This window comes from Littorina saxatilis, linkage group LG11, assembly GCF_037325665.1.
Source record: "Littorina saxatilis isolate snail1 linkage group LG11, US_GU_Lsax_2.0, whole genome shotgun sequence".
NCBI classification, from domain to species: Eukaryota; Metazoa; Mollusca; class Gastropoda; order Littorinimorpha; family Littorinidae; genus Littorina; species Littorina saxatilis.
The window spans coordinates 7,342,105-7,364,543 of NC_090255.1; the positions used below are offsets into that span (position 1 = coordinate 7,342,105).

Genomic DNA, 22,439 nt, shown 5'->3' on the forward strand with positions numbered 1-22,439 from the left:
TAAGGTTGTTTTGAACCAATGCCGGGTCTGTCGGAATCAGTAACCCAGAACGTACATTCCCCCTTTCTCTTATACAACATTCTTAAGCTCAATACGCTCTCTCATTTACAAACTTTACTTCATATGTTCTTTCACTGTTAGAATTATATCTGATACATGCAATGTGACTGTCTAAACGAATAGTTAACTCTTTACAAGTGATTCTATTTTTACTTTTTCTTCCCGTCCTATTTGAATCCCCTTTTTTAAAAACTGCTTTTTCAGATCTTCTATATCGATTGGCTTGTTATATTCAGCTCGTGTTTTTGTTTGAATACTTGCTTTCTTACTTTTGTAGTCATCAAAGTCTGTTTGTATCTGTTTGAATTCTTCGTCAGAAACTTTTGAATCTTCAAGTGCTTTACTGATAGACAGTTTTAGGCTAGACAATTTTGATGATGCAAGAGTGGAAATGGATTCGTGTTTTTCAAGCTTTTTCACAATTTTTTTCATTATAGCTGATGCTATAAATGATAAACCACCAACTGCTGCTGCCACACCACCTAGGATTAGAGAAACTGGAGTCCCTACTCCGGTAGCTAACAGAATTGTTCCCGTTACACCTGCAGCTGATGCAAGGATAGTAGAACCAGTGCTGGCATTAGAAAGGCTGTTGTAAGTTGTTGAGTACTTACGTCTAGCGCGAGAATATTTTTCTAATTCATCTTCTAGTTGTTTTTGTATATTACTAATGTGTGCCAGTCTGAATTGTTGACTTTCTGCTGCACTTTCATCAATATTAGGATAAAGCTTCACACTGCTAGTCATCTTTTTAATGCAAAATATAAAATATTTATCTTAATTCTCACTGGCCAGTGTTTCTGCTAAGCTTTGAAGCTGTTCATTGCTTAACACCTTATCTGTATAGTAGAAAGCAATCAAATCAAGATAAGTAAGATTAATACTTCTTATTTCTGTTAAATTATTTATATCTGCGTTAACAACAACATTTTGGTTTGACGTCTGTTTTTTAATTGTGTTAGAATCCTTTTGAACAGCAATAAATACTCTGACTTCTTCAACATTTAATGGTCTCCAGTTGAGATTTATTCCTCTCATTAGAACAGTGTTTGTGGTTTCTTCCCTTTTCCTGACAACTATATCAAATATCATAGTTGCATTCTGCCCTATTGGAAGCTTGGGTATAAAATCGACAATGGTGTCAGCGTCCTTTTCAACACTTTGTTTTCTGTGAATGAGATAGTTGTTCTTATGGAAAGGTTTAACTGCAACTTCTCCCCTGCTGTTAAACGCAGGAACAAGGCTAACAATTAGTGGTTTAGCATTGATTGACTTACGGAATGTGTCGTCTTTTCCAACAAGAGTGTATGGACTCACAAATTCAAACTTCATTTCCCAGTCAATCTTTTTCATAACAGGACTAAGTACCCATTTTTTATTCTGATGTTTCCACATGTAGTATATGTCATCGACAATTGGATCAGGTACATTAACATCACGGATTTGACCTAGTTTGAGAAATCTTGGTTTCTTTTCATCGTCGATTTCCTTTCTCTTGTAATAACCGGTGTCTGTAAACTCGAATGCATACACTGCACCAACTTCAGCATTGCTCTCAAAGTCGATAGCGTCTGCTAAATCTTTCAACTCTATAGTTGAACATGCAACAGGATAAGCTATTGTAGGTCCACTCGACATTTTAATACTCAATATTTTATGGAACTATTTCCAATGTAATGTTAAACAAACAATCAACTGGTTGTCCACTTTGATTTTTCAGATCAATGTGTAGGAATTCATGACACCCTTCCTCCAAGTCCTTGAACTGAAGTGTCTTAAATGTTGGCACGTGCATTTTACAAAAAGAGGCATCACTCGGTGGAAGAATTCTAAGCAGATCAGAACGCTGATCATTAAACAGATTATAGGATGTGTTAAGCTCTCTCATGTGAACAAACAGTACACTGTTAACATCCATGTCAATGGGACGTGTTCCCTTGTATAAATTTGTAATTCCAAGCATATCAAGGAGTTTGGTTGGAAACTCAACGTTTACTTCTCTAGTTTTGGGCATAGTAAGAGTAGCAATGAGACTTGCATGATTTAAACTCGCTGTAATACCTACTGGAGCAAACAATTCTTTCTCTAAAGTGCAGAAGTCATAGTAACCATCTTCTACAGAATGTGTTTTACCATTAATTCTAACCCAGTTGTTAGCCTTTTTTTTACTGATATTATACCAAGTAACCTTGTACATAATTTCATGCAGTGCAACTTTCATTCCTCCATTTTGATTGTTGATAGGGTTTGCAAGTTTAACTGGCACACCAGTCTTCACATTTGTTAGTGTGATAAACATTTTTTATTCAACAACAAAAATGAGTCAGTATAAATTCAACAAAGACATTAAATACAAAACTGGACCATATTACAATCCAAAGACTATTTCTTTCCATGAGTTGGACTTTGCTGTAACAGAAACAGAATCCATTCGCGTTAAAGTGCCTGACCCATTCCATTCTTACCTAAATCCCCCAATCAAAAATGATAGTGTTCCAAAGATGTGGAACTCTCACCCAATTCAGTTCTATCAGAATCAGTTAAACTTTGCAATATTCTGTGCAACCACAGGATGTGGAGTGTCCTATGCAGACCACATGAATAATTCAAACTTACTGACAAAGTGTGTGTACACATTTCACGTTTACTATCAGTGCAGGAGAATCTTGTCTGAACTTCAGGCACCAATGCCGCATGAAAAGAGCTGGAACCCATTCAACAATAGGATAAACATGAAAGTGTATGAGCGTCTCTACAATGAATTCAATATAGATTTTAAGACCGACTTTAGGCAAAAGCAAGACAAAAACCATGGCATGGGAACACTATATTTATGGGGTGTCCACAGGAGGTATAATTTTGATTACTGGCCAGGTCATACATCTTTTTCTTCAAATGTGCAGGTACAGTTAGGATCAATAGAACAACAGCACCACAATGCATGGACTACTTTTATATTAGACACCGGCAAAGGTTTCACTGGATCAGGTGTTGAAAGGATCAATGAATCTATCCGAACATATGCGTGGTGCTTGCTAGGCTCGCAGGCACAGACACGATCAAACATAATGAGAACAAGCACAGGGTTTGGTGCACAGAAACAGTTGTTATCAAATTTAGAAGATGTCATAAACTCTGCAGTTGATCTGCCTTCCAGCATCAAAAGGTATCAAGACTCTCTCCGTTATGCAAGATCAAAAGTTGACTTTGCTGTTGGTAACGGCCTTTACATGTTACCTTCTGATCTCCAGCTGCAGATTGGAACAATAACAAATTATAACAATGAAATCATTATTGCTAGTGACACCCAGCCGCTTGGAAAGGGTGAAGAACTGAATTCAGAAATCAGAACGATGCTACAGCCATATCACAATGAACAGAAACAAAGCGTGACAAGTGAAGATCACGCTGCAGGTGAAGATCATTCTGTCACTAGTGATGATCAAGCTGTTAGTATTAGTGATGATCATGAATCGCAGAAGACTGCTCTAGTAATTGGTGGAGTGGGTGTAGGCTTACTTTTGCTTTATTCTCGTTAGCAGAACACCTGCAATTAAAACTATTAGAGTCCAGAGATGTTCAGCCATGAAACCAACAACTTTACCTGCAAAAGATAACAGCCAGCTAACAATTGAACCAATGATTCCTGGAAGTGCATCCAAAGCTTTTGCTGCTAGTTTCTTTAATAGTTCTGCAATGTGTTTGAGTTGTTTCTTTACCCATCCCGGATCAGATGGAGATGAAGGTGAAGGTGGAGGTGGAGGTGTGACAGTGCCACCTGTGAATGTTAACACTAATGTGCTTATTGCAAATCCTAACGCAGTTAGTATACTAGCTATTGTGATTCCCTGCTCTCTGAAAAGCGTTCTAATTCTTTCAGCAAGAGTTGTGTCTTCGTAAAGGATTCTTTGAATTGTATTTTTTATTCTGCTGACCTGTGTTCTCAGTTGTTCTCTATTGTTACTTAGAACTTCTAACCTTATGGCTTTCTCCTCCTGCAAATCTTTTAAACGCTTAGAAATTCTGTTTTTTACTTCTTGTTCTAGGTTCAAATCATCAGCATCAGCAAGTTTTTGTTTCTCTTTGTTTATATCTTCATCCAGCTGACCTAGTTTTGACAGATTATTTGCTATTTCACCTCTGATGGTTTGTAGTGATTGATTAAGGGCTTCTATTTCTCTCATAGGTAATAGTTCATGTGGAGTCTTCAGTGAAGTTTCCTCAGAAAAAGAAGTCTCTATCTCTTGTATAAGTTGATCAGCCTCTTCTGCAAGTTTATTAAGATCTTGCAATGGAACAGATTCTATTTGAGTAGCAGTTGGTAGTCCTAGTTCTGCTTGTTGAAGTAAGGAAACAACATGGGAAGATGATGACCGTGTGCTAGGCACAATATCTAATTGCCTAAGTCGATTAGCAGTAAGTTTTTGTTTTAGTGAAACTTTTGATAGAAACTTAGCAGGATTAGATTTATATGTAAGTTGGACTTTTTCTCCTTTATCGTTAGTTGTATATAAATGATTTGCTTCCATTTTGAACTGGTTTGGATCTAAAACATCAGGTTCTTCTCCTAAACTTTTGTAGAAATCTCTAACTTTACCTTCCAGAAGTTCATGTCGTGCCACCTCATAATGCAGTGAATGATGGTAGGGAACCAAAGGGATTGCTTCGCTCATGTCGTCCGCTGGCTCAAATAAATCTTCAAATCCACCTTCTGCCATTTGTAACTTATTTTTTATTTTGAAAATAAAAAAAGATGGCACAATCGTTCGGTTCTGTTCTTGATCCTTACAGAAGGCTGAAAGAACCTCTCGGGGTAAAAGGAATAAGGCAAACAGTTATAGTTACAAATAATCCTTCTACTATTGATCAGAATGAAATACTTACTGTTAGGTTTCCTAATCTAGGTAAGAACGATGTTATTGTACCAGGCACTGTAAGACTATCATTCAAATTAGAATTAGAATCTGGCTCAGATGCAAATAGGACTTTGGCTTATAATGTAGGAAGAGCAATTGTGAGGAAGATTACTGTCAAACTGGAAGGGCGGGAAGTGATGTCATTGAATAATGCAGATGTTTTTTTAGTTTACGCAGATAATTGGTTGACTGACAATGAAAAGAAAAACAGAGTGTTTCAAGGGATTCAGTCAGACAATGGGATAAAAGTTAGAATAGGAGCAGGAGATAAAGCTGACAACAAAAAAGATAACGCTGTCAATGTTGCTTTTGGAAACAAATTTTGTATTCCACTTGACTTTGAACTCATAAATTCACATCCTCCCTTCTATCAAGGAGCATTGCGTGACAGGCTGTCATACGACCTGACTTTCAATAGTTATGATCGTGTTATGCTTTCAGAAGACCCGGAAGCAAAGTATAAGGTGTCTGGAATTTCTTTAGAGTTTGATGTTGTAAACCATCCTGAACTGGCTAGACTTATAGAAAATCAGTACAGTTCTAAGCTGCCTATCTATTATGAAAGAGTGTTGAATCACAGTACACTTTCAAAAAGCCAGGCTGATCCAATCTGGAACATTAACTTGAATACACCAGCTAGGTCAATGAAGGGAATACTTATGTTGTTTGAGGAACCAAAAGATTCATATGAAAGGCAAATAGAAAAGTTTTACAATCCACTAATCAATAGAGTATATTGCACAATTGAAGGGCAGCCAAACCAAATATTTGCATCTGGCATGCTGCCATACCAACACTATGATGAAGCAAGAAAGTACTTTACTGGAGGAAGATTGAAAGACCCAACATCTGATCTTGTGGCTAAAGATCTACATTTACACGGTGTTGGCGTAGAAGATTTCTTGACAAATAAATATGCGTTATGGCTGGATCTCAGAACAACTGACGACAACAAACTGCATGGAAGTGGAAGGCGAATTGAAAACGGATCAGAAGGAATCACAATACAAATTGAAAAGGAAGTAGGGAGTAGTAGTAAATCAGTTAAGATCTACGTGTTTGTTGTGTCAGATGCGCAGTTAAACATCTCTGAAAGCAGATTACAGGATATTGTTTATTGAACGTGTTAAAATGAAGTATCTAGATTTTCTTCCAAAAGATCCACACTGTTCTTTGATTTGTGGGGCAACAGGTTGCGGCAAAACAAGATATGTTTTGGATTTATTACAGACTGTTTACATAAATCACTTTGAACACATAGTCATATTCTGTCCAACCATAAAGCATAACAGAACATACAAGGAGAGAAAATTCATATGGTCTGATCAAAATATATTTATTGTAAATCCTTCTGATCGTCTAAATGTTTGCTTGGAGCATTATTTCGATCTTTTTCAGAACACGCCAACACTGTTTATTATTGATGACTGTGCAGCAGAACGTGACATTGTTAGAAAGAAAAGTGCACTAGCAAAGCTTGCATTCAGTGGACGACATGCATTAATATCAGTTTGGATATTAACACAAAAATACAATGCAGTTCTGAAAGACTTTAGAGAGCAACTCAAAACAATAACATTGTTCTATTCAAAGGACCGTGACAGTTTTGAAGAGTGTCTTCGAGAAAATGATGTCATTGAAAACAAACAGGAGAGAGAAAGAATAAAGAATAATCTGAAATCTTCTAAGCACTCGAAACTGGTTTTAAAAACTGATCAACCAGTTCAGTATGTATGTTTGTAGAAATCCTTGCTAAGTTCTTGTCAAGTTCTTACTCAAGTTCTTACCAAGTTCTTGTCAATTTCTTACTCAAGTTCTTGTCAAGTTCTTACTCAAGTTCTTACTAAGTTCTTACTCAAGTTCTTGTTAAGTTCTTGTTAAGTTCCTACCTAAGTTCTTACTCAAGTTCCTACCTAAGTTCTTGTCAAGTTCTTACTAAGTTCTTGTTAAGTTTTTACTCAAGTTCTTGTTAAGTTCCTACCTAAGTTCTTACTCAAGTTCCTACCTAAGTTCTTGTTAAGTTCCTACCCAAGTTCTTACTCAAGTTTAATTACTAGATTTTTATTTTATTCTGCATCAAAATAAAATGAACTGTGATGAATTGCTGATGCAGACTGTTACAGATATTGAAATCTGTGACAGTAGGACTATACCTGATAAAAAAGAAAGATTGTATTCACTTGCTGTTTGTGGAAAAACAAAACACTACCTTGGGCAGCAGTTAACTGTGGAAGAAGTACAACATCTTTCCTCAGAAGATATAGAAAAGTATCATGGACGGTATGAATCAGTGCTTGGTTCTAAGATGGTTAGAAGTATTGGACAGACTGTTATAGGTTTGTACACAAAGATTTTTGGACATTTTACACCTCTCGACTCGGAGGAAGACTTAACACATGATCTAACTCATGACCCTGTTGTTTCCAAGTCCCTCGAATCTCTTGCCTGTGACCTGTATTATCGATTTGGTGCTTTATTAGTACCATTTGTTGCTGGATTAATTACTTTCAAACACATTAATTTTCAGAATAAAAAAGATGACGGATCAGTTGAAGCAGACAGTGGAGCAGACGAAAATACCAGAAGTGAACACAGTGACAAAGAAACCTGGTAGAGTAGAAGCAGGAAAAAAACTAGCCGAATGGAACAGACAAAAAAAGTTAAATCAAAAGGCAAAGCAGAACATTATGTCTGAAGTTGAGCAGACACCAAACATTCCTGAAGTGACTAAGGTCACACAAACTGATCAAGAATTAAAATCTTCATTTCTATCATACAGAAAAGTAGCTGTAGCAGCTGTTGTTGGAGGAGGTGGATACTTGCTTTACAAACTTTGGCAAGGCAAATATAAAGTGTCAGAAAAACCAAAATCAGAAACACCAAAATCAGAAACACCAAAACCAACAAACAAAGCAGTACAAACAATAACAAAGGCCACAGTAGTACCTGCAGTGGATTCATTTCATATGGAATAATTTTAATATTTTAATTTTGATAACATAAAAATGAGTTCTGAAAAGACAATAGTTAATCTAGTTTATCACGCTGCAGTGATTGGAGGCTTGAGTGTAGGTTACACAATGCTGGGTAAAAGTCTCCTCAGAATGAAACCAGCCGACTTGGGAAAGTTAGACTTCGAAGACGGTGCTAAACTAATTGGTGTTGTGACAGCTTCCTTTGCAACAAAAGACTTCCTGGTGAAGCAAGGAATTATTCCAGAAAATATAAACATGTAAGACAATAAAATGGCTAGCTTGGTTATGATGGTGGGAGGTGCGATTGTAAATGCGCTTGCATTTTCTGGCAGCAACTATTTGTTTTCTAAACTGCAAAATGGTGAAGAGAGGGAAAGGCACAACAAAGCCATGGAACAACTGGCGAAAGCACAGGATGAATACGAGAAGAAACGAATTGCGCAGTTAGACTTTATGAATGATAAACTCAGGCAGCAAGGACATGCAAACAAAACCTTTGCCAATGTTGATGCAGCCATTCAAGAATACTATCTTGTAACTGGAAAGAAAATGAAGACAAGTGCTCCTCCAAAACTGGGTGACTTTTATCAGCCTTCAGAAGAGCAGAAGGTGGGCGAGATTGTTTTCATTGTTATTGGTATGGCTGTTGTTTACTTTATTGCGCGTGCTGTCAAATCTTAATATTCTGTCATTTAAAAAACCATGAGTGATGCTTTGTTATCTAAAATATATTATTCCCCAAAAGGATACTGGAAAGGAAGAACTGCTATTGACAAGCTCAGTGACGCAGCAGGTGTTTCTCAAGATACAGCAAAGAAATGGTTGTCAAAGCAGGCAGTTTGGCAGATCTATTTACCTGCACCAAGAAAAATTACACGACCACACTTTGTTAACATTAAACCGAATGACACTCATCAAATAGACCTGCTGTATTTACCGCATGACACAGTCAGAAGGAAGAAATATAAGTATGCACTGACTGTAGTTGATGTTGCAACAAGATACAAAGATGCTGAACCGTTGACAGAGAAAAGTGCTATAGCTACAGCTGTTGCCCTGCAAGAAATTTACAGACGTGGACCACTAAAGTATCCCAGAATGATTCAGTGCGATGATGGTAAGGAGTTTAAAGGAGCTGTCAACCAGCTTCTGTTAAAACATCATGTTACAGTGAAGAGAGGTATTCCAGGAAACCACAGGTCACAGGCTATTGTTGAGAGCTTTAACAAACAGTTGGCAGAAAAACTGTTTTCATATCAGTACCATCAGGAATTTTTGGACACAGAAAGTAAATTGCGTAACACTGAATGGGTCAAAAGATTACCATCAGTACTTAGAGCAATGAATCTGGAGGTATTTAAAGCTACAGGGTTAAGACCAGTTGATGCAATCAAACAGAAAACAATACCTGTTGCTCCAAAGTCAACAACACCAGTGGCATTACTACCTTTCAATCAGAAAGTCAGATATTTATATGCACCCGGTGAAGCTGAGGGTGACAGCAGGAAGCGTGCAACGGATCCAATCTGGAGTATTGACATTCATGAAATCAAGAGAGTAGTAGAGACAAATCCACCTATATATTACTTGAGAGAACCAGCACCGCAAAGAGCCTTTGTAAAAGAGGAATTACAATTAGTTCCACGTGGTACAAATGTTAAATGATTTTTTATTTCAGATTTTATAGTGTTAACAAAAATGGAAGCTCTGAGAAAGAATTGCAACTTCATTTTTTTAATTTATATTTTTATTTTGAGTTATAAAATCAAACTCACAGCGATGGAAGACTCTGTATTAGAATCTTTATCGACAGTATTTGACACCGTTGAATTACAAGTAACGGATCCTCAAAATGTGCAGTCCAGTGTGCAAGACGCCATTGAACAAATTCCAAACAATTTGTTGATTGAACCTCCAGTAAAAGTGCAGATAGTCAGTTTAATAAAATACAAAACAGTCAGTGATGAGGTGCTAGAAGTTCATGTTTCAACCAGACAACTAGCACTTAATTCTATGGCAGAATTGAATGGAAACTGGGCAGATGAAATGATGAAACGGTTTGAGCAAGCTGCAGAGGATGCAAAGATGAAAGGATCCGGATGGTCAGAAGGTGAAATTCTAAAAATAGAATTGAAGCTAAGTAAATTTGCCCCCATCAGAGGTAGAAGTTACATACCTTTACCTCCTGCTCTTGTCAAAAAACGTGCTGTGCTGAACATAAAGAATGATGATGACAAATGTTTTATGTGGTGTGTTCTGGCAAGACTGTACAGTGTAAAGAAAAATGCAGAAAGAGTGTCTAACTATCATGCATACAGAAATAAACTAAACTTTACTGGTATTGAATTTCCTGTCAGCATTACAAGCATTGACAAATTTGAACAGCAAAACAAACCCATCACCGTAAATGTTTACACGTGGGATGAGGAAGATGAACTGAAACCAGTCAGAATATCAAAGAACTCACCAACGATTGGTGATTGTGATACTAACCATGTTGACATGTTACTAATGACTGATGGTGTAAAATATCATTACACTTTGATTCGTACAATGAGTAGACTGATGGCGAGCACAAGCAATCACAATAGTAAACAAGACTTTTGTAGGCGATGTCTCTTGCGTATTCCATCAATTCATGCAGCACTTATACACAAGCAACATTGTAAGAGCGTTGATGATGCGGTTGTGAAGTTAACAACACCACCGCCAGACAGCAAAGTGTATTTTAAGAATGTATGCAAACTACAGAAAAGTCCTTATGTTGTTTATGCTGACTTTGAATCTATCATTGTGCCATATGAAGGACCTTTACCAAAAGACCTACCTAAAACAGTAACTCTAAGTAATCATCAAGTCTGTTCATATGCATTTATTGTTGTTAGTTCAGATGGTAAACATTCTAAACCGCAATTGTACAGAGGACCTAATGCAGCAAAGAACTTCTTACAGCAAATGAACCAAGTGCGAAATGACTGCTCCAAACAACTGAATCTTTCAGACATTGTTATGAAACCTGAAGACCAAGAACAGTTTAACTCTACCACACAGTGTTGGATATGCGAACAAAGTCTAACACCAAACATAGACAATCCAATAGTAAGAGATCATGATCATGTAAGTGGGCAGTTCCGAGGAGCAGCACACAGCAAATGTAATCTACAATTAAAGTTTGATCCTAAGACTTGGAAGCTTCCAATCTTCTTCCATAACTTGCGCGGTTATGATTCACATCTGATCATGCAGGCAGTAACTGATGAATACAAAGCAAGATGCATTGCGCAGTCTTCAGAAAAGTACATGGCCTTTACTCTGAATAGTTTACACTTCTACGATTCTGCTCAACATCTGATGGGAACACTTGAGTCTTTATCTTCATCACTAACTGCTTTCCCAATCACATGTAAGTACTTTGACAGTGACTTAGTTAGAAAGGGAGTCTATCCATATGAATACATGGATTCGTGGGAGAGGTTTGATGAAGATGAGTTACCACCAAAGGATGCTTACTTCTCACGGCTGAAGGGTAAAGGTATAAGTGACGAAGACTATGAACACGCTAAGACTGCATGGAATAAATTAGGATGTAATACAATGGGTGATTATCATGATCAATATTTGTTGGCTGATGTTTGTTTACTTGCAGATATATTTGAGAATTACAGAAGAACATGTATGAAGCACTACAATCTAGATCCTTCACATTACATATCTGCACCAGGCATGAGCTGGGATGCATTTCTTAGATTTACAGGAGTAAAGATTGACTTGCTATCAGATCTTCCTACACTTCAGATGATTGAAAATGGACTACGTGGAGGAATCAGTATGGCTTCACACAATTACTGCAAAGCCAACAACAAATACTTGGACGACTTTGATCCTATGAAACCTTCTAATTACATCATGTATCTAGATGCAAACAATTTGTATGGTTGGGCAATGTGTCAGACGCTTCCACTTCGGAACTTTAAGATCTATTCAGGACCATTTTCACAATGTGTTGTGCTGACAATATTAAAAGCAGGCCCAGACAGTCGAAAGGGATGGATACTAGAAGTTGACTTAGACTATCCACTATCACTTCATGATCTACATAATGATTATCCTTTGGCGGCTGAGAGGTTAAAAGTAAACCCAAGAGAACCTCCAAAGCTGGTGCCCAATCTGTTTCACAAAAAGAAGTATGTGTGTCACTACAGACTGTTACAGTTTTACATTAGACATGGATTAATTTTGAAGGCTGTTCATCGTATAATTTTATTTGATCAAGAACAGTTTATGAAACCTTACATCATGAAAAACACAGAACTGAGAACCAAAGCCGCTGATGCATCGGAGAAAGACTTTTTTAAACTGATGAACAACAGTTGCTTTGGTAAGACAATGGAAAACCCACACAAGAGAAAGGATGTTAGACTTGTTACAAGAGAAAATGAGGCCATCAAGCTGACATCCAAACCACAGTATCAAGACTTTAAATACTTTCATGAACAGCTGTATGGTATCTTAATGAAAAAACTTGTAGTCAAGCTTGACAAACCAGTATTCATAGGCTTTACTGTGCTAGAGTTGTCAAAACTGTTGATGCTTGAGTTTTTGTATGATTATTTGAAACCAAGATATCCCAAATCGAGAGTACTTTACACAGACACAGATTCATTCTTACTTGACATTCCAGCGGATGACATTTACAAAGATCTAGAAGCTGAAAGTCCTGCAGTAAAAGGAAAAGATTCTTTTTATGACACTTGCGACTACCCTAAAGAATCACCATTGCACTCAAATGTTAACAAGAAGGTTATTGGAAAGATGAAAGATGAAATGAATGGGAAGATAATTAAGGAGTATGTTGGATTGCGTGCAAAGATGTACAGTGTTGCAAGTGAGAAAGGGGTGGTTAAAAAAGCAAAGGGTGTAAGCAAACAGGTTGTAAAGTCGAGCATATCGCATGATAACTACAAGGAAGCACTGTTTCAGAAGCGAGTGTTTCACCATGACAACCCTAAGATCAGTTCCGCGCTTCATCAGATCAACACAACTATTGTAAACAAGAAATCTTTAGATGCTAATGACACAAAGCGCGTTTATTCATCACCAGAATATTCTTATGCAATTGGACACTGGAGAACAAACGCAAATAGTATGAGTGTGTAATAAGAATTTTTGTCAATCGGGAAAACCCGCTATGACGGGGAAGTGTTTGTGAAAGGGGAGTAGGCTTTGTTGAGTTTCAAAGCAGCCACCAAGTACACTTGTCAAAGCTTGATTCAATAAACAAGTTTTAATATTCATGAACCACGTGATACACCAGAACCAATCGTGGTGGAACAATATTACACAAGTCATTTGCATAAAGTGCACTCGGTGGCCGCCTGGAAAGGCAGCCTAAATATTGAAGCGTAGTGAAGCGAAGCGTTGGAACAGAGTGACCCAAGCCGCCGGTTTACCAGCAAGACCTACCGTTCACGCGTGAACGGTACTATTTTTAGAATCCTAGAATTCTTGAGAATTTCGGAGCTGGCTTGTTTCTGGTACAGGCAAAATTGAGTTTGTGTAACACAGGAAGTTGTGAAATACGTCACGGCAAAATTGTTACCAAAAACATCATAGATTGTATTGTGCAGGGTCAACTGCAACAAACTCAAACCGAGCCATTCATTCCTTCTTGTATTTGAGCGACTTATATACCAACATTTTTATGTCTTATTTTCAGCACAGGTGTAGGAAAAATCATATACCAAAGTCTTATTTATTTTCTAATTTAACATTTTTTTTACAAATATGACCATGGTCTTTTAAACATACAGTGACATTAAACATTGTTATGTTAAAAAAAAAGAAAAAAGAAAAAAAGCTTTTGCGCACAAATCAGAAATACAGGCCAAACCGTGAGTTTCTGTGGCAAAGCGCGACAGAGGAAATTGCACTGGTTTTATTTTTAGATCAGTGGGAAATTTTCAAGAACAGACGCTTGCATTTGGATGTGTCCAATGATAGTAGGTTTGGTTGTGATCAATCAGAATAATGTAGGCAGGGATGTCGTTAGGCGTCGGACATCGGACATATAACGATGAAAATCCCCAAATGTCCGATTCACATTGCCGCATCAGTGTCGATCAGATGTCCTATCGTTTTAGCCTGAGCGTGGTCATTGTCCGATATGTACTCCATTCCTTCGGACAGCGCATTATTCGTTAATTTTCATTTCAAGATACAAATCTTCTAAAAGACCGAACGCTCTCGTGTTCAGCTGACACTGAAGTTGCCAGTGCCGCGTGTGGATATTTTCTTTTGTCGGGAATTCCCGAACCGTCTGGTGCAGCGCACTGATCTAAACTGACTAGTGCATGCTACAGGAGTACGGGAGACAACTCCAACTGACTAAATTTGTCGTCTGCTTTTGTTTTCGATACGAGACGATTATTTAGCTTGCTGTAAATAAAACGAAAGAGGAGACCAACAGCAAAAAATCCAGGATATCCATAAAGAACACCTGCAACGGCTCGTAATTTCCGTGGTTGTATAAGAGAAAGGGGGAATGTACGTTCTGGGTTACTGATTCCGACAGACCCGGAATTGGTTCAAAACAACCTTACTTTACTGTATTTTTTTTGTATGGATTTATGCAGTATTTTTCTGATTTTGTCGCATGTTTCATTTTAGTAAAAGTTTAGTCCAGAAGCCTATTTTGCGTTAATATTTAGGGTCTGTCGGAATCGGTGAGCCAGAACGTACATTCTCCCTTTCTCTTGGGGGAAGGGGAGGCTGTCCGAGAAGGACGCTGCAGCATGCATGTGGTCCTTGTAGACGACGGCGATGCCTCCACCACGCCCAGCCAGGCGGGGGAAGGAGACTGTCTTGTACCCTGCGGGGGTCAGCTGCATCGCGAACATGCTGGGTATTTTCGTGTTTCTATAACCCACCGAACACCAAACGGGATTACAGGATCTTTTTCGTGCGCACTTGGTCTTGTGCTTGCGTGTACATACGAAGGGGGTTAAGTCACTAGCAGGTCTGGACACAAGTTGACCTGGGAGATCCGACAAATATCCACTCTTAACCCACCAATTACCCCTTACAATGTTGGTACATGCAAAAAAATTGCAAATAGGGGTATCGTGGGAAAAATATGATCTCCATCACGTTGTTAATTTTGTGTACAGAAAAAAAGTGTTTCGATCGCATTCAATATAATCATTCTCCCTTCACAGCCAAAGACCACATACTTGCACCAATCGTCAGCCAGTTTCTGTCCGGGCTTTGTGTCATGGTGTATGTCAGGGCATCACCCTCTGGGTCGTTTGCTGTCACTGTGTAGACGGTAGTCCCGATTGGATTGGCCTGATTGGCGGTCAAAGGCTGTGAGGAGGCTGCACACACAAAATTACACATTCACAAGTTAGATGTGACTCTCTGTCTGTCTGTCTGTCTGTCTGTCCGCATGTTGGTCTCTCTCTCTCTATCTCTCCCTTACTATCTCACTTTCTGTCTCTCTCTCTCTCTCTCTCTCTCTCTCTCTCCCTTACTATCTCTTTCTCTGTCTCTGTCTCTGTCTCTGTTTCCCTGTCTGTCTGTCTGTCTCTATGTCTCTCTCTCTCTCTCTTTATGTCCCTCTGTCTCTATGTCTCTCTCTCTCTGTCTGTCTGTCTGTCTCTCTCTCTCTCTCTCTTTCTGTCTCTCTCTGTCTTTGTCTCTTTCTCTCTCTCTCTCTAAAGTTCCATCTAAGTCTCTGTCTCTCTCTATATCTATCTCGTTCACTTTCTCTCTTTATTTCAGGTAGTATGTTTGTCCAAGGGAGAGTTTTATAATATAACAAGGTGCATTGCATTTAACCTTTTATTATAAACTTATTGTCAGATAGCCAGTCTCTCTCAGGCAGCAAAACAAAGACGCTTACCAGAAGGATAGTTACTGATCACCGGCTGCTGATTGGGCAGAATATCCACTTCTATGGTGACCGATGCCGTAAAAGGCGTAGTCGGAGAGGCGCAGCGAGCTATGATGAGGTGTGTTCTCTGCGTGTCGTAGTCAATTGTCGAGGTGGCTTGTGCTGTTCCGACGAAGTAGGCTTTGAAGTCTGCACAAGGAAAATAACAAGATACTGTCAACTCAAATATTCCCACATTTCCCGTAAATTACAAAGTAGTGACACAAGTCATATAATTATACTCGAAGTCGACAAACTACAAACTGACATTTAGAGCGTCGCGCAAAACCTCGCTTCGTCGGAAGTAAACACAAATTTCACATGGTGACAGTACATGATGGGACCTTTTCGTCCGAGAAGTTTATAACTGTCGCCTGTCAATTTTTCGCTGCGTGCATATGGATTTATGAACATGACTTGGACAAGTAAAAAGCTGACGGTTAGATGTAAAAAAAACAAAAAAACCCTACTATACTGGTGAGAACAGTTAAATGATCTCAATCATATTATACAACAATGTCTAGGAGAAACAAAGGAAACATTTCGCAACCGTTCATTGATAATAGTAATTTATACGTATTAATTGCCCCTTCTTGCAAGGGCTCACGTCAATGTACAATAGCAAAAGGAACACACACACACACACACACACACACACACACACACACGCACGCACGCACGCACGCACGCACACACACCGCCACACACACACACACACACTTGTAAACACACACACACACACACACACACACACACACACACATACACACACACACACACACACACACACTCATACAACAATTTAAGTCTTTACTTAAATTTGGTTATGACCTGGTTCGGCTGAGACCTCCGTAAGACAATCGGAAAAGATAATTTGGTCGCTTTTCTGTAGAAAGTCAAACCTACGATAATTCAAGGGAGTTAAACCTCCCAACTTCCTCTTCCGTCTTGAACGCAGCGCGAGAAGACGTCTTTTTCGATAAGTAGACATGGCTAATACAAGTAACTGTGGCTTACATAAAATGTAACATAGGCTTTAGCCAAGAAATTCAATGTAGACACCTAAATACAAAGGTGTGGTTGCGCAAAGTGCACCAATTAAATACCCAGGATTCTGGAATGCCCGAACGCCGATGTAAGCTGAGGTATGAACGGATACTGGGTCCCCTAGTTGTTGACCTTTTCTCCATCTACGAATGGTAACTAGGATCAGATCGCATGCTGGCATACGACTGGAATCTGAAAGGGTACATTTCCTTCAGCGGCCGTATGCACGCGGGGCCCGCTGCCAAAGAGCCGGAAGTCTTCGCGAAAAAGAGGCTGCGTAGGGGGTAAAAGAATATATCAGTTCGTAGAATACGAAACAACCTCCGGTCCTATTACGGATTAGGCTTCTTCAGCTTAGGGGGATGGGGTTTTTAAAAGCCATGCCTACTGCCGCCTTTGTGCCCTTATTTTGCCAACCTTGCTTTATAGCTACTGGATTAAAATCCCGTCGAAGCTGTCATCACTCTTAAGTCAATTTTATTGGGTTGTTGCTGCATGCATAGAGTGGATGCAAGAACATTTCTCTCTCTGTCTGAAGCTGAAGTCTGGTTATAATTGATAAAAATCCAAGTAATACAGTGAAATAAAACAATTATCCCGGAGCCCAACAAATATCCAACATTGTACAATGCCAAAAAACAAACTCCCAAACACTCAGTTACGACCTGTATACAGACATGCTCATACACTACATACAACATTTTTTCAAAACAACTCACTTTAAAAGCCCTATTTACACATTATTCGGTACAAGGGCGCGAGGGGGGGTGCGGGGGTGGTAGTAGGTGATTTAGGCATCACTTTGGAATGACAAGAAGTGCTGTTTAAAGAGGTAGGTTTTGAGGGCAGATTTGAAGGACGGGATTCATTGGGAATGACGGACACTTTGTAGGATGCTGTTCCAGACGGGCGGGACAGAGGCAGAGAAGGCACGTCAGTTCGCCGTAGGATTTTGTGTGGACTTTAGGGATGTCTGAGGATGAGGGGAGTGTTCGAGTGGGTTCGTACATTTGAAGGAGTTGCGCGAAAGAATGAAGAACAACCCAAGATGTCGAAATTCTCAGTTAAAGCGTCAATTGTTTTTCGTCGAGGATAACATTCGATTATGATTTCGGGCTTCTCAACCCATTTTGGAGTAGGACTTTTGAATGTATTGGATGAACCCGTCATGCATAGGTGAATACAAACACAGTAATGTTGTTCCTGTGCTTGTTAAACAATTTAAAACGTTGTACGCTTTGCTTTCTTGCAGATTAGTGATAAAGTCAGTTATAAAGAGCAAAGGACAAACAACAAAGTTCCAACAGTCCAAAGGCCTTAGGCACATGAGTTGTTTTTTTCTCATTTTATTACATTTGGTCAAGTTTTGACTAAATGTTTTAACATAGAGGGGGAATCGAGACGCGTCGACGAGGGTCGTGGTGTATGTGTGTGTGTGTGTGTGTGTGTGTGTGTGTGTGTGTGTGTGTGTGTGTGTGTGTGTTTGTCTGTCTGTGCGTGTGTGTGTGTAGAGCGATTCAGACTAAACTACTGGACCAATCTTTATGAAATTTGACATGAGAGTTCCTGGGAATGATATCCCCGGACATTTTTTCTTTTTTTCGATAAATACTTTTGATGACGTCATATCCGGCTTTTTGTAAAAGTTTAGGCGGCACTGTCACACCCTCATTTTTCAATTAAATTGATTGAAATTTTGGCCAAGCAATCTTCGACGAAGGCCGGGGTTTGGTATTGCATTTCAACTTGGTGGCTTAAAAACTAATGAGTGAGTTTGGTCATTAAAAATCGGAAACTTGTAATTAAAAAAAAAATTCTTAAACGATCCAAAAACAATTTCATCTTATTCTTCGTCATTTTCTGATTCCAAAAACATATACATATGTTATATTTGGATTAAAAACAAGCTCTGAAAATTAAAAATATAAAAATTATAATCAAAATTAAATTTCCGAAATCGATTTAAAAACAATTTCGTCTTAATCCTCGTCGGTTCGGTTCCTGATTCCAAAAACATATAGATATGATATGTTTGGATTAAAAACACGCTCAGAAAGTTAAAACGAAGAGAGGTACAGAAAAGCGTGCTATGCAGTACAGCGAAACCACTACTGCGCTGAACAGGCTCGTCAGTTTCACTCCGTTTTGCACAAGCGGCGGACTACGGTCATTGTGAAAAAATGCAGTGCGTTCAGTTTCATTCTGTGAGTTCGACTGAGCTTGACTAAATGTTGTATTTTCGCCTTACGCGACTTGTTTTTCTTTTGGAGAAGCACACAAACCAATTATCGCACACATTGACCTAAATTAGTCCCAAAAAAGAAAGGTTGAAAGCCGAACATGCGTAAGGCCACAGAAATACATTCAGCGTTGCCAACAACACCGAAATAGACACAAGAAAACAGCTGACATCCAGGCGTCCGCGATGTTGGACATTACAAAACACACGTGATACTGCCACGCTACATTTTGTTGATCCTACCTTTCTCGTTCACGTTAATGTTGACCTGGTTGTTGTTGTTGTTGTTGTTGTTGAGCTTCCACACATCAAACGGCCCATTGGCAGGGATGGTGCGTACCAGGTTGCAGACACAGTCTTCAATTACTACTGGAGGTGTGGCACCATCTACGCATCGCACGATGGCCAAGGAAGTCTGAGTGGTGGTGTCTTCGTGCAAGGTGACTGTCGTGATTGGAGTCGTTTCGTCAAAGTTCAACAGTTGTATTGATTGCGCCTGAAATTGACATGCAAAATCGTTCATTTCGTAACAAAAACAGGGAGAAACAAATACAGATCTGATTGCTTGTGAGTATTCGTGTGATCCGTTCACGGCACATTCCTGCTACTGGAAACGATTCGATTCACCATGCATCTACGATCTGACCCGACGTTTACTGGGCATAAGGACATGATTGTATTCCTCTACTTAGATACACGCCAAACATCAACAGTGGGGATTTTTAATGAATTAATTTCTCATCACACACTGGTGGCAATCTGTGAAATGAATTCACAACTAAAAGTGTGATTTCCCACTAGAAGCAGTCAGGATGATGAATTTTGGTATGTATACTCATGGAGGGATGGTCTTATCATATGTAGGCTTACAAGCATGGCCAGATCTTGAATTAAGAGCATTAAGATGAAAGGACTGTGGCTATTATAAGACCAGTATTTAGTTTGTACAATAGCGATCGAGATATAGATTTTTCTCAGAAGTTTTCATACAGTAATTAGTGTTTGAGATTCACATTCATATATCGGCTTCACAAGAACACTTGAGCCTTGAGCCGCCTTGTGGTGAGATATGTGCGCGTTATAAATTCTCGTATTATTATTATTATTATTAAGAGTGGTTTGAAACAAGATTATATGTAGGCCTACTTACTAAATATAATCGTTATTTTCAGGTAGAAAAGAAAGAAACTCACAGACCATAGAATTGTGTGATGATATCACTTATTTCCAAACAAGGAGTTGGGTGCTTGTCACCTGTATGTTATTTCAATTTCCAAAAGCTTTAATAAAGAAATGACTACATCCGAAGTTGACAAAATGTGTTCAGGTTTAAGAACAGTGTGGCTACTAAGACGTATGTACAGTTTAATTCAACACTTTTATTCTTACTTCGGCACAACATTGCGTGAATTTTAATAATAAAAGCTGCCATATTCGTAGCGTTCATTAATTAATTCATATTGTTTACATGTGCCAATAATGTTATAAAACTGTACCTAAGGGGATATAATAACGATTGACTGTAGCTTTCGAACACAGAAAAAATTATTTCAGGATTGCAAAGTGGTGTTGATAGTGTCGAATGTAAACAGAACAGTCTCAAACGCCATCTTTGGTTTACGAAACGTCGCGAAGTGACGTCAACGGTCTAAAAATAGCCCAAGTCCTGGAGAACTGTTGCTAAACAATGCAATAAAGAATTAATTATTTCTCGTAATTGGTAAGGACTTCAAACCTAAAACTTTGCAGGAAGCTTAATTTATACATCCCCGTAACGATGGGAAAAGCCCTGGAAGTAATTAAACTAATTAAATAGGACTATGTCAGCCTTTAAGTATGGCATGTTCATAATCACGAGTATATTATTTTTTGTTGTTTCAAATTTAGTTTTTGCAGAAATAAACATTTACTAATATTTATAAGGTCATTTCAGGTCCAAGAGTTATACATTTGCTACCAATGATACTGCATTTGCATAGATAAAAGTGGTGAGTTTTGAACAAGAAATCTATGCAGAAATTGCTTGTGAATATAATTAAACGGTTTGTTCAACTCACAGTTCGACTGAATGCCACCTAGAATGTAATCGTCAATCTTCAAACACCAACAACAAAAGCAATGTGACTTTCTCGGGTGATTGCCATTTAAAAATAGATTTTAAGAAGCACTTTGCATTTCATTGTCAATGTTGAAAAGCTGCTTTTAAATTGATACTCATGAAACTCTGACATGGCTTGTTCAAAATCCGAGAAAAAAAATCAGGCGTTAATTGTCAATAAAACACACACACACACACACACACACACACACACACACACGCACGCACGCACGCAAGCACGCACGCACTCACGCTCGTACGCACGCAAGCACTCACACACACACACACACACGCACACGCACGTACGCACGCACACACACACACACACACACACACACACACACACACACACACACACACATACAATTCAAACAAGAAACGAGGGAGAACAAAAAACTGCTGTACAAATAAATATGTGCAGTAAACTCTAAGCTCAGTGTAAATATAGACAAACAACCACAACCATAAATCACGACAACCACAAAAACAACATCAGCAAAACATTTGCACGACGTGTGTGATATATGGGGGTAAAAATATACGCTTGTGTTTGGTTGTGTGTCCTACTTAGACAGAGAGTGAGAGGTGAGAGGAGGGGAATAGAGAGAAGGGCGGGGCATGGAGGGAGAGAGACAGAGAGTGAGCAAGAGGAGACTGAGGGAGAGAGAGGGGGCGGGGCATGGAGGGAGAGAGAGAGAGGGTGAGCAAGAGGAGACTGAGGGAGAGAGAGGGGGCGGGGCATGGAGGGAGAGAGAGAGAGGGTGAGCAAGAGGAGACTGAGGGAGAGAGAGGGGGCGGGGCATGGAGGGAGAGAGAGAGAGGGTGAGCAAGAGGAGACTGAGGGAGAGAGAGGGGGCGGGGCATGGAGGGAGAGAGAGAGAGGGTGAGCAAGAGGAGACTGAGGGAGAGAGAGAGGGGGCGGGGCATGGAGGGAGAGAGAGAGAGGGTGAGCAAGAGGAGACTGAGGGAGAGAGAGAGGGGGCGGGGCATGGAGGGAGAGAGAGAGAGGGTGAGCAAGAGGAGACTGAGGGAGAGAGAGAGGGGGCGGGGCATGGAGGGAGAGAGAGAGAGGGTGAGCAAGAGGAGACTGAGGGAGAGAGAGAGGGGGCGGGGCATGGAGGGAGAGAGAGAGAGGGTGAGCAAGAGGAGACTGAGGGAGAGAGAGAGGGAGAGA

The 22,439-nt window shown here is 39.3% G+C and overlaps 1 protein-coding gene across 1 annotated transcript in view; it reads right to left on the reverse strand.

The window, feature by feature from the left end:
• Nucleotides 1-19,690, reverse strand: part of LOC138980806 (cadherin-related family member 1a-like) — a 52,842-nt gene extending 33,152 nt beyond the window's left edge. Inside the window, exons 1-3 of the mRNA XM_070353693.1 lie at nucleotides 19,411-19,690; nucleotides 15,852-16,031; nucleotides 15,181-15,324 (exon numbers count right to left, since the gene is read on the reverse strand). Coding sequence (XP_070209794.1) covers nucleotides 15,181-15,324; nucleotides 15,852-16,031; nucleotides 19,411-19,690 — 604 coding nt within the window. The remainder of the gene's footprint in view (nucleotides 1-15,180; nucleotides 15,325-15,851; nucleotides 16,032-19,410) is intronic.
• Between the last annotated feature and the right edge of the window lie 2,749 nt (nucleotides 19,691-22,439).